Source organism: Lagopus muta, chromosome 6, assembly GCF_023343835.1.
Source record: "Lagopus muta isolate bLagMut1 chromosome 6, bLagMut1 primary, whole genome shotgun sequence".
Classification (NCBI taxonomy): Eukaryota; Metazoa; Chordata; class Aves; order Galliformes; family Phasianidae; genus Lagopus; species Lagopus muta.
Genome location: NC_064438.1, coordinates 46,155,365 through 46,173,433, shown reverse-complemented (window position 1 = coordinate 46,173,433; position 18,069 = coordinate 46,155,365). Strand labels below are relative to the sequence as shown.

The 18,069-nt window shown below is 37.0% G+C and overlaps 1 protein-coding gene across 2 annotated transcripts in view; it reads right to left on the bottom strand.

Moving 5' to 3' along the window:
- Positions 1-641: 641 nt before the first annotated feature.
- Positions 642-18,069, bottom strand: part of C6H14orf132 (chromosome 6 C14orf132 homolog) — a 31,479-nt gene continuing 14,051 nt past the window's right edge. The window contains exons 2-3 of one of the 2 annotated variants that reach the window (XM_048948172.1): positions 10,229-10,328; positions 642-2,756 (exon numbers count right to left, since the gene is read on the bottom strand). In XM_048948172.1, the coding sequence (XP_048804129.1) occupies positions 2,532-2,756; positions 10,229-10,264 (261 nt within the window). In that variant the 5' untranslated portion in view covers positions 10,265-10,328 and the 3' untranslated portion in view covers positions 642-2,531. The remainder of the gene's footprint in view (positions 2,757-10,228; positions 10,329-18,069) is intronic. The other variant, XM_048948171.1, reaches the window with a different exon arrangement.

The window sequence follows — 18,069 nt, the reverse complement described above, 5'->3', positions numbered from 1 at the left end:
CTCTTCAATGCATTTCTTCATGGGTAAAGAATTTAGTACAGCGCTTTGAGAAAAAAAACTGCAAACATTGCTAATCCCACTTAGATTAATATTCTAGGAAATGTAAACAAAGTTACTTGGCAGTAGAATAACCTCACTAGGCTAGTACCTTATTGTCAAATTAGTTTTAATCATGGTGAAAAATGTTTTGCTGTTCATGTGCTTCCAGGTTTTCGTGTAACTAAAGAGCCTACTGAAATTCTGAAAGAAAGCATGTAAGTAATTGATCTAACTACAAAAGCAAGAGAATATCAGAAAATTGTACTTCACGTGATGGTTCCATGGGTCCTGTGTGTCTGTGAACATGATCCTGTCATGCTCAGTTCCCTGTTCAAAACCCCTCTGCAGCCTCCCAGCCTCACTTAACAGTTTGTTTTTGGCTCAGAAAGGATAAAGAAGAATTGAAGAACAGGACAGGTACACAATTTATACAGCTTACCCATTTTTAAAACTTCATTATTTTTGACCTACAAAGGGCAAACAGCTACTTTAGGACAGTGAATAGCACAGATTTTGCAGTTTTTTCTTAGGACTATATATATATATATATATATATATATATATATATATAAAATATATATATAAATATAAATATATATATATATAAATATATATATATATATATTTTTTTTTTTTCCTGTGTGGCTAAGCTTCTAATTCTAATTCTCTAACACTAATTCTCAAGATTTTTCTTAGAACAGATCTCTTCTGTCCTCAACCATCTTTACAGAATTGCTCCAAATTGGAAAATAGTTAAACACAGAGATGCTCAGTTTCTCAACTGAGTTGTCACTGGATTTTTCATCCTTAGGATAACTTTTTCTATTTTTCTCTCTTGCTAGCTGTTTGCATCTTTACAGCTTTAAAAGCAAGTTCATAAAGACAGGAAAAAGTATACACAGTGCTAATTCTAATCACCAATTTGGGGCATGCTGCTTTGATTCAAGTAACTCTCCACCAGCCCTGAAGGGAAATGAGTTTAAAGAGAAAAGAAGGAAAATTCAAACTTCTCAATGGATTTGCAATCTCTTAGTCCAGCCTCAGGCTCAGTAGCAGGAAAGAGTCAAAAATAGGCTCTGTGCCTTCAGACAAGGCTTTCTGGAATTAGCACAGTAGTTTCATGAGGCAGTACATATAGATTTGGAGCAAGAATTTCTCTTCCACTGTCTCAAAGTTCAAATATATTGGGGTTTTTATTTTTTGTGGTTTATTCTTTTTGTAGGAAGAAGAGGGAGATTTTCAACAAAGGTGATTTTGTTTTTTTCCTCTCCCCTCAGGATTTTTGTAATCTCTGAAACAAGAACAGCTGCAACTTGTTTTGAAAAGGAAGTGCTTATGGAAATAATACAATGAAAACATTCCCCAATAGAAAAAAATTCAGCGATCAGAGCTGTTACTTACAGTAGGCTCTATAAAAACCACTTCTAGGAGTCAGAACCCAGAGACTTACTAAGACTGAGGTACTTGTTTACTAGCCACCTCTTACCTCTCTGTGTTATTTCTACCTGTCATACACCAGACTCCTGTACTCACTCCCTTGTGAGCACAGAAGTATTTTATATTTCTTTCAATTCAACTTTGTTCATAAGACATTACTCACTGTTAATTAGGCTTCACAGTTCCCCCACGTTCATTTGCTACAACTCTATGCTTATGAAAGAATGTGCTCTGTGGAAAACCTGGATTATGATGAAATAAAGAAGCTTGAAAGCATGATATTTGTCCTTTGGTTCCTGGATGAAACATCTACAAACTGCTGTTATTGCAATCCAGTATCTCTACATCCAAATAGGGGCTTGTGCTGCTCTCCACACATACTTCGTGCCTTCTGCAACCAGCAGACAGGTGGAGCATCAATTCCTAGATTATCGTATCCAGTCATTGATACTGGAAGGCAAGTGTAAGTAGCATGCATCTGCCTCTCATAATGTTAAGTCTCATGATTTTGAACACAGCTTAGCGTATGCAAGTGCTAGAATGCACACACAATGAACTTGTACTGTATCAGAACTGAGTCTATGCCACCTGGAAACCTAACATGTTTAGCTACTATGACATAGAACAATTACATACAATGTTATACCACAGTAAAAAAAAATGCACAAAAATCTGACAAAACCCAGAAAAGCGTCTAGAAAATTCTCAACAGTAGAAAATAAGCACTTCCTGTATAAATCTCACTTCCTTTTTGTATCCACTATAAGTACAATGGTCTGCCTCTCATTATATTTCCATACAAATCTTGTGTTGGCACTGTTCTCCATTAGAGCTCTCACCTCCATATAGTTTGCCATAACATCCAAACTTTCAGCAATCAAGATTCATAATGATTAGCTTGCATTTCTTTTCTGTGATTGTGGCAGTACTTACTCAAAGTCCCTACCTATATGTATTTATATAGATATACATGTATATATACACACATACATACAAACACATGACAAATACTGCTGCAGTTATCCTCTCTTCCAGTGTTTGGAGTGACAGGCATCCTAGAAGGTGAAGGCATACACCACTCCCACAACCACAATATTTCCAATTGTTGCTATGATTGCAATCCATAACAATATGGCATCGTTTGAAGACCGGGATGTTTCTTCTGGTGGATTCTGCATGGAAGAAGCTGCGTGGACGTTGGCTGATGAGTTAAACAAAGAGTACTCTGTACTGAAGTCCTCATTTGGTGAGTCCATAAAGGCTCCCCCCATAACAGGAAGCTGTGAAGAAGAGCATGGCATAATTAGATTGAAAGCCAATGCATGCATTTGTTTGCTCTCTAAGTAATTACGAAAGAATAACCAGTAGCCAATCTCCCAAATCACTGAAGTTCTATGTTTGTGGTGCTAAGCAGTCAGGACTATCATATACACACTGTACACTATTTCTTCCATTTTTTTTAGGATTGTTGTTACTGAAAGAAACCTATGTATATTGCATGTACCATCATACATCAGAGCTAGCCTACAGGCTCCAAGTAAAGCTACACAATAATATAAAATTGAGAAGAAATGACAAATGATAAAGAAAATGAAAATGATGATTTGAAATGATAAAGAAATAATAATCCAGAAAGCACACACGTACCAAAGCACAGCACCATATATGTTTTAAGGCTACCAGCAAGGAACACACCAAATAAGCACAGTGTGGATGTAAGCAGGGAATTTGTTCCACTTTTGTGTATGGCTTAGAAGTAAACAAAATTTATAAATGCAAACAAAACCATGAATTACAGAAGTTGTTACAGTAAAGAAGATGAAGCACACCAAGTGCACTAACTTCACTTGCAAAAACATATCTGCAATGTGTTATTTGTAAATCTATGAATTCTGATAATTCTGTAAATCCAAAGAATTATTAATCTACACAGTGGAAAACTTCAGTTATGATAGGCTTCATAGCAATTAAGTTAGTGACAGATTTCCCAGATCACTACCACTTATTGGGTGTTGTTAGTGGCCCTGTCAGTGGTACCACAAAACGTTCTCAGTTCTGCACTTAAAAAGGTTTTTGAGGTTTTGACATCATCACTCTTCACCTATCCCAACAGGCTCTTCTCTACATCTGAAATTAGAGTCTCTGGCCCAGTAACAACAAAATAAGAATCCTCTCTTTTTCAGTACCAGTAATAGTACTATTACAGCTAGCAGCAGCACAATATTGTTGAAGTCATCATGGCTTATGAATAATGGAGGAATCAGCCTTCCATTCCTTTAGACACATCACAGAAGGCTGGTATAACCATGAGTGCTAAATTACCATGCCCAGTACTCACTGTGCTGGAAAATTAGTGTCTTTCAACTTTATCCTTAAATCCTGCAACACGCTGATTCTCCTGTTGATACTAAGCTACACCCCATCTGTCTGCCTGCAGCTGTGCTATGGAGGATGTGAAACAAGAGAGGACTCAAGGATAAGCCACCTCTCTCCACCCACAGTGGTGGCTGTAATCTAATATTAGAGCAAAGAATTTGCTAAGTAACTGTGACAGTACAGCAGTTTTTTTTTTTCCCTTGATATTCAGAACATTCTACAAAGCAGTCTTTTTCAAAAACTGGCTGCTGAACAGATTTTGTTTGTACTTGAAAATATCACATCACACTGAAAATGAAATACAGATAGCAAGGGTTATGTCATATTTCCCAATCCACATTAAATAAAATTATCTTTGAGAGCAAATAAATGGTATGATTGGACAAAAGCAGTTTGCAAGAAACCAAATCAGAAATTGCAGAAGTCAGGTCTGGAGCATTGCCCCTGCACCAAAGACTTTTTGCTCCTACTTTCAACACTGTGCTTTACAGAGAGCTTCAGTTTTGCAACAAGCCCAGCTTGGACCTCATAATCCAACAGCACCAGTATCTTTTACATCTTGGGATTCGATAGGGAAAATTGTTTAACCACAATTCCTTTTCATGCAGGGATTGAAGTCAGAATTGGCTTTTATAGCAGACACAACAAGAGCATTCATGCAGAAGTGCTGCCATTCAGCAGCTGTGGAGATACTAGTTAAAGCAGCAAACAACAGGCATATATTTACCACAGCAGCAGCAAAATACTCAGTCCAAGATAATTCTCTTTTTAACATTTACATGGATCAAATCTACAAAGCCTTTCAACCAGAGCAACCATTCTTGGTGATTGTTCATGGAAGACACAGGGTTTCCTGTAAATGTGTATGTGCCCAAGACTGTGGGAAGTTGTGAGCACTGTTCCAATAAGCAATATCTGTTTATTGAGCCATATATTCTCTACCTTCTGTGAATCATTTCAGCTGACAAGCTTGCACTGTGCTAGTCCACATGGTGCTGTCATAGGGGCAGGAAGCACGCATGTAGCAGCACAGCTACACACCATGCTGCAAGTGATGTCAGATCTGAACTTGCTCATTCCGTGCAAACAAGCTGTTTTCACCATCTGAGGGGAACACATGGTGAAACAGCTCATCTGAGTTTCCAAAAGGCTTGCAGTGACCTGACATAAAAATCTGATGTTCAGCACCTGGCACAGGCTCTTTCTGTAAAATTGACTTTCAGTTTTTCTGTTTGTACGTCAGTGGCACTTTCATCATAGATCTGGAAATAAACCTCACTGCTGATGTCCCGTTTGAAAAAATTGATCCTTACTTAATTTTCATTCTCCCTTCCCACTGATAAAACAGCCTCATGTAAGGACACAGGAATGGCCATAAAGTATCTGACAGAAAGTTGATTTTCAAGGCTGTGACTGTCTTCAAGCATCATCAATGGCCCTAAGCGCTCAGGAAAGAGTAAAAGCACAAGTGGATGAGTATATCCGATCCTACTTCTTAACATCTGTTTGTAAACTCAATGCTATTACTCTGGATGCAGTACTTCCTGTTCTTGCTCCACTTACCTATCTCTGCCTCTGCAAAAATACACCAATTAATTTTAGCCAAGAACTTAATTGATGTTACACATCATTGATGTTACACAGGCATCATATATATACATATATATATCCTATTAAAAAAACAGAGAGTTTTATAGTTGGAGCAAAGCAGTGCAGCACCTGTGTCACACTCCCCAAAATTCCTGTTTGAGAAGACCAGGGCAAAGGCTTAGTTGGGAAATGTGGCAGTGAGGGACACAGCAAGAGGGAATGGTGAAGGAGTATGCCACAGCTCTGAAATGAAACTCTTTTCTGAGTCAACAATGCAAAGTACATCTCTTGCTAAATAGCTTCCCTAGCAGCAAAGAAAGGATTTGAATCATTAAATAACAACAGGCAGAAAACCAAACAAAACATCAAGAGGTAATGAGAACCCCCACTGTGCTGAATGCCTTCTGCTGCCATCCAAGAGGATGGCAAAGGGTCAAGGAGAGAAGAACAAGCCTCTTGGACAGTTAAATAATATATTTGCCTGTTAGCAAAAAAATAATAATCTTGTTTTATAACTTAAATGATTCACATGAAGGAAAGAAACATGGCAGGTCCCAGTCACCAACAGTCTAAAAATGATGGCTTTCTTAAGTAACATCACATAAAATCCATCATTTATCATTAACATCGTTCCATTTCTCTGAGAATCAGGGAACATCTTTTACAGCAAGCTAGACAAGTACAACATTCAGTTCCTGCTATGTTAGAGGGAACCTAGGTTCAGCAGAGAGATTTGAAAGAGCAGCTAAATCTTCCAAGTAGCTGTTTTTGAGAGACTAGAAAACCTCAGCAACATCCTCAACAGGCGTGCTGGATCTTGGCCTTGGATGCAGACTTCTCTGGAAATGAGATTCTGATAGGTGAAATGTCACCCCAGCTCTATTGCTGTCTTGTAAAATTGCTGTTGTTACTTCAGAATATCTAGACGTTCCGTTTCTTTTAGGTTCCATGATAGATTCTGAACACTTAAAGTGAAATGAGTATTTCCTTCTGGCCTAGCAGCATGTGATTGCTGCAATGGGTCTGAAAACCTAGCTACAATCACAAATTCTTTATTTAATTTAAATAATTTTAATATATTATATTAACATATTATAATATATATAATGTTATAATATAGTAAATAATATTTAAATAAATTTAAATAAATGTTTTGCATTAAAAAGATATCCCACATAACAAATATTTTCCCCACACTCTCTTGCTTCTCACAGAATCATGCATACATGTAACTCACCTACTGTAGGGCATGTACTATTATGGAAATAAAGAAGTTCTTTCTGTGACTTATTTACTGGTAACATCTGGAGAGCCAATTACTTCCAACCACTATTTACCAGAACATCATCCTATTATTTACCACACAAGGGCTGGCTACACAGTGACAACCAGGACTGTTAGTTGATGTTCACTACAAGATAAGTTAAAATGCTTTAAATCCCCACACAACTGGAATTAAAGAGCACCTAAGGTAATCTTATTTAATGTAAGTAAATAGATCTAATTCTGAAGGGGGAATATCCATGCAAATGCATTCTGCAGATCACTTCAAATTCTCACTTCATTTAATTCAGATCCTTGCTTCACCTTAAAATCATAGTCTCTTGGTTGACAAGCTTAAGAAAAAACAGCTATTTATTTTCAAAATATAGTTGTCAAAATAATTCCCCTACCAGTGGCAATGGAAAATTTCCTCTCTAATTTGAAAGCATAAAGATTTCATGCTTTATTTTTAATCCCACTAAAAATTCTCTATCTTATTCCAATCAATCTCTGATTTTCTTCCATTTCATCATATTCCTAGGACCTGTGTATTATTTCCTTCACTGCTTTCCTACTTGTGATAGGCAATGTAAATTTATGTCCTTTTAGATGAGACTGATGTTCACAGCTGTTCCTTATCAGCAGTTTTGCAGATGCCAGAAGCGCAAGTTTCAGCCTTGCTGTTGACCACTAAGAGATGTCAAAGAATCATAGAATTGCTCAGGTTGGAAAAGAACTTAAAGATCATCAAGTCCAACTGGAATCTAACCATACTACCATAATAATAACTCTCTGCTAAATCAAGTCATGCCCAACAGGTGACTAGATATTCAGGAAGGAACATTCAAAAATGACCAGAGCTGCGCAGACACTTCACTTCTGAGTTTGCTCTTAGTTGTAGAAACTCTTTGTCTTAACTAAGGAAATTCACTAGTGGATGGAGCTCAGCTAGATCTTTATCCCACTAAACATGGCCATATCGCAAGTACCTTGTAAGAGAACATGCCCTGTGCAGACCAAAGCACCTCTCTGCAAAGTTATTCTGCTGAACCAATTAAAAGAAACAGTAATTGGTGAGAAGGTGTTTCCTAATTATTTTTTTTTCAACTCTTATATTTCTGCATTAGTGGCATACAAGTTACCTTAGTGATAAAGACATCAGGTTCCATTCCACACAATCTAGATTTGCCAAATTCTTTCTTGTAATAGCTCTTATTATTTAAAAAAAAACAAAAAACAAAACAAAAGAAAACCCTACTGCTTTCAAATTGACTACTATCAGTGTCAGTTAACTGTTCTTGGATCTCATCTTCTAAGTGTGAAAGACTAGGAGCAAGTAAAAGTCTCAAGAGTTCCTCCTCCCCTTCCAGCCAGTATAAGCAATACTGCATCAAGAAAAAGGGGAAGCTTTGCTCAAAGCTTCAGAAACAGAACAGAAAAAACAAAAAAACAACTGTACAAAGAACCTTCAAGTCTAAGTTTTATTAATTAATTTAAATTATGAGTATGTATATACTGGAGGTGGTGGTGAATATCACAAAAGTGTGCAGGGTAGTCAAGCATGACATGCTTTGAGCTATCTGGATGAGTCAGGAAAATCATTCAAGCATCAATACTGTAATATAATAGCAGCTACCATCCTACTGGGGACATTATGCTAGAGAAGCAGCTGCATCTAGGTTTCCTGCTTCCAGGAACGTACACACACATGTGGAAGAAAAAAATATGAACAGAGAGTACCAGGGAGGTAAACACCTATCAATACAGAAAAATGAAACCAATCATCAATGTTATCATAAGAAGAGCAATTCAAATTTTTCACAGTTTTGAAGACCGGCAGAATGGAGGACCCTCTTACACCTTTTGTAGCCACACTGGAGACCACAGAGGAAATAAGAATTCCTTTAGAGATAAGAGCAACTTGCAGAAATGTGTCAGTTTGATCCTAAACATAATTCTAGAAGGATGTCAAGCACCAAGCTTCCGAGTTTAATTTTTCCTATATATTCCTACTGGATAAGGAAGAAGCATTGAACACCCCACCTTTTGTAGGATTTCTTGCACCAGCTGTTAGTTTTGGCATTGGCCACTTCAAAGCCAAACTAATAGATTTAACTGGACTTGTACAACCTCCTGCTTTGATAAAGCCTGGCAATTATTGTCTGGTTTCAAGTGTAATTTTCCCTATTGAGGGGAAAAAGGAAAAAAAAAGAAAAAAGAACAAACAATAAGGAGGAAAAAAGAAAGAACACTGCATGCAGCATAATGGCTTACAGGATGGAGATATTGCTGGCTGGAAGCAAGTGCACAGCCACATGCTATCCAGTGGTAGTTTCAGTTGTTCTTACAGAGAGTAAGTGGCTATTGAGTGCTGGAGAGAAAAGAAGCGTAACACAAGCTGATTGTAATGATGTTCCATATCTTCAAGAATAAAAAATATTCCCACCAAAAATAGCAATCAAGCAATAGCAATCAATAAAAAAATCAATAGCAAGTCAAATGATGAAGTTTAAACAGAAAACCAAAGAGCAGAACTCAAGAGCAGGCATGTAGGAATAACTAAATGAAGCCTAATCCCATTTCTCAATTTGGAAAAGATCTGCACAAGCCCATCCTCCATTGTGGTCTTTGAAGTCATCCTATTTGTGACAAAGTGCCAATGTCCCATAACCAATTCATTATTGCGGCCAAGATGTCTTAGTAGCAAAGAAACCGGGCTGATAGGGAGCATCAGCTGTAGGGCTGATGACTGCAGTTTTTAGAATTTTCTTTCTCCTCCATCTCCTTTAGCCTAACACAATGCTTAGGCTGTTTCATGGAAGGAGGCAGTGACATAGCCATGGGAAAAAGATGGAAATTAGTAACCATTCATGGCAATAGAAGCAACAATACAATTCCAAAACTAAAACTAGTTCCAGTTTTCCAGATGAAAAATCATCAGACTTGAGAAATGGGCAAAAACAGCGAGTGTGTAAATTACTGTATCTTTCAGTATTCAATAATCAGGATGCTTCTCACAAAAATTAAAAGAATTTCAAGGGGTTGGTGTTCAGGGATGTAGACCTAGAAAGATATTTTGGACACCTTATTCCTCTAGACAAAAATACAATTGCAAACAATTTCCTGTGTGTTGCATACACTGATTATGTTCAAACTTAAATCAAGTAGGAAGAAAAATCTTGTATGCTAGCTCCAGTCCCTGTTACACAGCCCATGAAAAATTAATTGGTTGAGATTTAGCTATACCACAGCAACAGGCATGATATCACTTAGCTCTATTTCATCAGAGAAATTATTTACTATTCCATGAAGACTCAAAAGCTTTCAAACTATACATTTGATGTTTTACGCAATGATGGCTGCACTACAAAAGGCTAGGATACACCTGCCTATTAAAGGAAGTAATCACTACCACTGCAGCTCTGCTGTACCAAATGGTAGGGAATAAATGCCTCATTTTCAGCACCTTGGAAACAACCATCTGGAATCTATCCTCAAATGTGATAACAGAAGAGGCCAGTACCTTCATCATAATGCAAATCCACTGGGAAAGAATCATTCTGTGATGACTTCCAGAAAATCATTTACCCATGCAAAATACTTCTGGGCATCCAACAGAAAGCCTTAAAATGGAAATAAAAACAATTTAACATTCTCAACTGAAACCATAATGATTATTTTCCTGAAGTTTACATAAGCTATTGGGCTCTCACAAAAAAACACAGGAAAGAGAAACCTGATAACAATGAAAGCAATTTTATTTGGGCTATGTGTCATTTTCATCCAACGATTGATACCAGTTTATTTTTTTCTATCATTTTCATGTTGCACTGCATTTTCAAAAAAGAAAAAAGAGGAGGGCTGAGTTATGCTGATAAAGAATCTGAGATATATATCTCTCAAGTATTAAGCCTATTTTTATAAATACTTTTGCTTACCTACTTGGCACGCAGTTCAAGACACACAAGAGTCAGAAAAAAAAAAAAAAAAAAAAAAAAAGTATTCCACTTGAAATGGAAAAAAAAAGGTAGAAAAAGCTGACACAGTGTTAACCCCCTTCTTGTTGACCATCTCTTGACCGTATGAGCAGCAGCACCCATGAAGGTCAAGTAAAACATACAGTGCAGCTTCTAGGAAGATACGAGGACTGCCAAATGTTCTTCCTATCGCATACACTTCACTTGATAGAATACCAACATCTGGCAGACTGTCATGCCTCTTAATTCCATCAGGCATACCAGGCATAACATATGGCTTGAACAACCTACAGACTGCACATCCCCCTCAACTTATTCTTTAATGCTTAAGAAGTGGTTTATACCTGAAGAAGAAACCATATTAATGTGTCTGAAAATTAATCATTTTATCTTGTATTTTGGCCACAGGAGTGAGCTAATCGTACGATATACAAGAAAATAAAAATTAGAATGTGAAAAAATGTTGGAAGTTTCTTAACTTTTAGAATTTGAGAAGAAACTCAGATGAGCTGCCTTCCAAAGGTTTAATATCAAGAGGAGGCTAAAAGCTTGGTCACCTCTACATCATGAGTGCTTAAGAACCAGACAAGTGCCACCAGACAACTGTTCCAGCCTTCTTCTAGGATATGCTGTTCCCACAGCAGAGCTCAAGGAAAAGGATTAACATGTTTCTCATCCACTTTGGTGCAAAATCAACAGGCATTGCTTAAATATATTTCACAAAAGTCTTAAAATAAGCCTGGATCACTTAGTTTTGAAGTAGAAGAGAAGCGCCCATATGGGACATTCACTAGCCATTTTGAGGGCAGCAGGCCTCATCAAAGTGCGAGAACAGCCTTCCTCAGAGCCAAATATTCCATATGTTTTCACAAACCCAGATTTTCATATCCAGGTTTTGCTCATATATTAAGACAATAAAGGGATGATTAAGTGTGGCTGAACTAGACAGCAGCTGATGACATCTTTATCACGCCAAACAAAACAGAACAGCCAAACCATCTGTGTTGTGTTTAAAACTGTTCAAACAGTTCAAAGAATATTAGAGAATAATATAATAAATTATACATTGATGTTATCTCTCTAGATAAGCATGAGTCTATATATTTATGCACAAAGTAGCACTTCTTAGTGACTGTTTATATACATATACACAGGATGGGCTCAAATCAATGTATAATTTATTATACTTCTATTTGCAGTTCGATATTTGTACTTTGAACTGTTACAGTTGGCAGGGCTGCACAGGATAATTAAAAGACATTAATATGTAACAGTTTTTCTTGGGTCTGAGTATACGCAAAAATGACTTCAAAAAAACTTCTTCAGTTATTTCTGCGTTATGGAAGGGAGGGCAGAAAACAGAGAAAAGGAGGCAAAATACATTGTCTGTGCATTCTTTTTCTTCATTTTATTTAGCGTAATCTGAGCTATAGAATCACAATTGGTCTGGAGGACTGAAACGGTTCTAGGAGCTAGTGCAGTGTGGTGGCCTCACAAATTTTATAGAAGACACAAGTTTCCAATCCCATGGCATCCTAGGGTCTCTGGAGTAATGCTTTGAAAGAGCAAGCATCTTAATTCACTTAAAATAAACAGAAATGTTTTTGTCCTTGAGATTCATAGAATCATAAAATTGCTCAGGTTGGAAAAGACCTTAAAGATCATCAAGTCCAACCGTGTGCCTGAGTCTCACACAACTCAATTATAGAAAAAAAAACAAAAAACTACAAACAGCGCAATGCAACAGATGAAGTCTTTTCCATAAAGAGTGTCAAAAAATGATCATAGGAAATGAGCTGGTTCCAAGTTCACTAAGAGTTTCTCCAAAGCCTGACAGTCAAAGTAAAAAGCGCAGACTTTTCTTCAAACCTGAACTTCAGAACCCTTTGAACTTCAGATGGTAAAGCAACAAAACAACAAGATAGCTAAGGGATACCTTGGTGCTTTAGGGAGACAGGATTCACAGCAAGACAAGCGAATACACATATCCTTGTACTGATACTCACTTGCACATGCAATCAAGCATACAATAACGCGGTGGCATCTTGCATCTACACGTGCAAATTGAAAATAACCAATTTAGTCAAAAGCAGCCCAAGAGTGAGAATGAGCTTTAACAGCTGAATGCAAACAGCTGAAAACAAAGTAAGCAAACTGCACCAAAATCCAAAAGCCTGCTTTATTAAAGCCTGCTTTATTAAATCCTTCGTACAAATCCTATAAGAACAGCTGAAAAAAATGCCTGGCTGAAGTAAAGCACCTTGCTCTAAGAGACTTTAGCGTGCACAACACAGCGCAGATCCCAGCATAACTGGGTTCTTGAGTGATGGCACTCCAAGTGATCTGCTCCATGAAATCCCCTAGCGCTAGGATCATACTGACAGATCTTTTCGTGAAATTACAAAGGAGATAAAAGATTAAAAGGTAGAAGGGAAGGATTTTTTTTCTTATTTTGAAAGTGCCTTGAAAGTCATAAATCCTACTGCAATATGAATGTTTGCACTCTGAACACATACTCAAAGGGAAAAAGGTAAGTTAACCAATGTATGATCATAACAAATAGATGAGCATGTTCACCTGACTTAAAATGAGGTCAATTAGATGGTTTAAAACATTCCCAAATAAAATTCAGTTTTCTACATATTTATTGATAGCCCTGTACACATGACAATCTTTTATATACTATGAGATCTCTTAGAACTCCATAAAAGCACAAATATACCCAGAGTGCTTTCCTCCTAGCACATTCATTACCTGTTCCAGTTCTTCCTTGAAGATAAATTGTAAATCATGGTGCAATATCACATAATACGCACCCTGATCGGAGAGACTGTACAAAATTGACCTCTGCAATGCATTCTTAAAAGAGGACATAATGCCTTTCATCCATAGTTTACCACTAATTGAATTTCCTCTAAGATAAGGAAAGGCATTATTTATCTATTGGCAAGTACACTGAAATAATTACAGAATAAAATCACATCTAATCCTGTTGCTAAAAAAAGTATGATGGAAATATCACTGTTAAAATGCAATACATTGTTGCAAGAGGACTGTTCACCTTAAAAATTTACAACCAGCTAAAAATAAGCTAATAAAAATAAGTTCCAGCTCAGTTCAGTGACCAGTGACCTAGAGATGTGGGAAATTAAAATAAACAAAAACAAGCAAAAATACACAGATTGGGATGTAAAATTCGCAAGTAATTCTAAACTCTTTTGTTTCTATATTGCTAGTATGGATTCAAATTAAGTCAGCAAAACAAACACATCAAATTTAAAAGATGAACGTGATGTGGTTTAAGGCCAATTCCATACCAGATTCCATTTAATACAACGTACAGGGCTTAAAGATGCCAGTCAAAAAGCTCTGCAGGCTTCAAAGCAGAAACACTACTGGCCGTAGGCAGCCACCCAATTGAAAAAGAATGGTTTGAGATACAGTGGGTGCCAAAGGCAAGCAGGACAGTTCTCACGAAGTTTTATATGCATCCTTGCTATTACCATGCCAGTACCTTTGGAAACTGTCCTTCTTTTATCTATTTTTGATGTTCTAAATTCTTCATAAAAATTGAAGGTTATTTCTTGAGAAATGGCTGAGCTTCACTGCAGCTTTGTGTAGTTTTAGTTTACACAAATGTGTAAATACACTGATGTCCCAGTCTTGTCTGGACACTTTCACTACAGCAGTACTCATTTGCTACTATAACTAGTAATTGCAATTACCAGAGACTCTTTATACCAAGTGTAAGCAACCATCTGCTGTTGAATACACTTTATCAGTGCATGGTATATCCATACCTGCTATATGTATCTGAAAATCAAGCCACTGGATTCACTGAACCCAGTTCTCTTTCTGTTAGACTTTTACTGGTATTTATTACACTCCATCATTTTGAAGGAATAACAAGCAGAAAATTCACCCATCCTTTTTTTCCATCTCATTTATGCTACGAAACACTTGAGTGAGAAGCAACAGTAAAAAAGTTTGCACCTTCAGAACTGCCCAAAACCAAGGAGGATTCCCCTTGGAAAAATCTTGAAGACACTCAAAAAGGTAGAGTTTCAGTATCTTGAAGCAAGTCTCTAATGAAACCTGTGATATGAAACACACTTACACAAAACACAAAAAGGCAGCAAGTCAAACCTCCTCAGGAGGGACCGTATGAAATGTGGCTGTCCCAGTAAATAAAAGAGCAAATGCAGCATGGTTAAACTTTAATTCTATTTGGCTTTCTCAAAGCAGATGCTTGCAGACAGATTTCTGTTTCAACCACTAATGACTGTCATACACAATCATGTCACCGATTTCAAAGGGCTGCAGGGTTTATACGCTTGCAGGCAAAACTGACAAGACACAGCTAAAGAATATTCACAGAATCCAATACCCTGCTTAGTTCAACAGGGACATTTAAACAGTGCAATCAAGATAAGAGAACCAGACTGTGCCATGCAGTTTCAGTAATTCTAACAGGGACAGGAATAATCATCAAGTTGCACTGGTGCCTGTTACAGATTCTGTGAATAAAACAATGACCTTCCTTAGCATGGCATGGAAAGTCATGGTGTTGTCCTCCTTGATGCTCCTAGGTCTAGTTTTCTGGATCATCACATAAAGATAACAGGAAGTAGTTACTAAGGCAGAGAAACAAAGATAGGCAAGGGGACATGAGGAAGAAGTATGTCAGAAATATGTGCAAGGGAAGACAATCTGTTGGAAAGCTATGTACACTGTACGTACTTAACTTTGGCCCAGAGTAAATCTTCTCCAATTTAAGTTTTTCTAATTATAAGCTTCACATATAAGCTTCATAATATTTTATTATGGACCTTGGATAACTTCAGGGTTTTTTTTCTGCAAGATCTAGAAAGAATGAGAATACTTGTTCTCTACTCTGAGACCACATTTCTAAAATTTATATCTTACAAGCTCAGATAAGATTGCATCAAGTGGAACTCAAGTCTGGAAACAGAAAAGGATTTTGAGTTACGTAGAACTACTTTCATGAACCTTGTTTCACCCAATTTTACCAAGAACAACACTCAAGTATGGAAAGAGGAAACAATGTTTTAAATCTTTTGTCTCCCTCCTTCACTTCTAAGGGCGGACAAAGCCTTAGCATGAAAAAAGGGACTAACAATATCCGCATACACGTAAGGGCCATCACTGATGTTAAACATTTTCTTCAGATATTAAGTAAGGATGCCAAGCTGTGTATTGCAGCTCTCGCAATGGTGGCACTTTCCCTTCCACGAGGCAGTACATCACTGCAGTACTGTTAAAAACAGTGACATCATCTCTGAAGTGAATGCAGAGCCTGAATTTTAAACGTTAGACCCAGACACAGTAGGGTTGTTCAGTAACCTGACCAAGCCATATTAGAAGGGTTAGCTTTCCTGCTTCTCCTTCCATTAGGAGCCATTTTCCCCTGAAGTCCTGCTGTGCAGGCACCATTCAAGTTTCCACAAATTGAAAATGCCCTTTTTGGAAAATACCACAGTGCCACTCTCCACAGACAACCACGTCCCCTGTGAATCTGATCACCACACATCTCTTCTGTTTCAAGCTACTTACAATTGTACCAAAAGGAAAAATAACGATGGGATATTAACAATTCATTCTAGTCCTGCTGGCCTCATAGAGAAAAATAAAAAGAGAGGAACAAAGAATTTCTAGAAAGCATTGAAGTGTGTGACTCATTATTTAGGACATATAACTGGGTCATATCTGCCTTTGTACTGAAAGACACCAGGTCATTCCATCTCGTGCCAAGAAAATTTTTACCTATTACTCAGCACAAAACCTTGGCTGCCAATTGATCAGGACCTACGAAGGCTCCAAATGAGATTGGTTTTCAGCAAGAATCTGCTCAGAGAACAGCAGTATGCCCAGTTTTCAGAAAACATCAAGAATGGACTATAGCAGAGGAAAGGCCCTGATTACCAAAGGTAATTGCCTCATATCAGTTCTCTGTAGCATCATCTTTTATTGGGGTTAAGCTTGAGGGGTTAAAAAAAAAAAAAAAAAAAAAAAAAGAAATGCCCATCATGCCAAAGGACTTTTGCCAGAATAAACAATGTTAGAATTAAGAACGTCCCAGGGACATAGCTAAGTTATTTAGATTGGGTGTGGTGAAAAAAAAAAAAAAAAAAAAAAAAAAAAAAAAAAAAAAAAAAAATCAAACTGAGGAGCCAGAGCAAAGATTATTTACATTTCAGTCTCACATTGCATCCTTTCTCCCATCTCATACATCTCTCCTTCCCTGCTTCCATTACACTCCAATTATTCCCCCCGCTTCTACTTCTCTTATCACTCTGATTCCAGTACTTGCAAGATAAGGCTGCAACATCTCCTAATAGTACTTGGGCATTTATAAAGAGAGCATGATGACCCCAGTATGTGTTATCAAACTAAAAAAAAAAACAAAAACAAAAAAAAAATATTTTATAGAAATATAACTTTATCATTATACTTTATTAAAATATGTTGTTTTGATTTTAGGCCTCCATTAATATTTTAATCATTACTTAATATCATTTAGATTATGTGTCTTTTTTTCCTCTTTGCGGAAATGCAAATGAGATACTTTGTGCATGTGAATTATGGAAATACTGACGTACTCAAAAGGTTATTGTGATATTTTGTTGATTAAGAGATACGTTACTAAGATAAATGTTTCACTTCCTATTAACAATATATTTCAGTGGAAAAAAAAATTAAAAAAATTACACAAAGTACTGTAATAAGGTATGGAATACTTGCCATGATAGGAAGCCTGAACACCTAAGAATGAAAACCAAAATTTAAGAGTATCTTCCAGGTAATACCCTTTGTATCTGTTGGCCATGTCATTCAGTCAAATGAAAAGTATGTGAAAGAAAAGAAGCTCCTAGCAAGGCTAAATATGATTTTAATTAAAAAAAAAAAAAATGAGCTAATAATTTGCATCATGATTTCAGAAGAATTAAATCTGCATCTTTTTGTCATAGAGTGAAAATAAATGAATCAAAACCAGAACAATGTTACCTGGAGTCAAACTATTCCATGCATATTTGACATCCAACCCAGAGGTACTGAATTACATTCAAGGTAAAAGCCATCTCTTCTGAGACACCTTCAATCACATCCCACATTTATAGGAGTCAGCACAGACCCTGTCCCCAGGACTGACACATCTGTTGAAAATATGCTAGATAAACCCAGTTTTCACCAACCAACCAAAAATTCCACAGCTTATCTTGAACTCTCTGCTTGCTTGGAAGACTTGTTTTAAGACAGTAGAGTGAAGAGGTTCAGAGCAGCCACAGACAAGTATAACTTGAGCAGAGAAGTTCTGGAAAGAGTACAATATTTATCCCACCTTGACATACACGCATGAAGACAACTG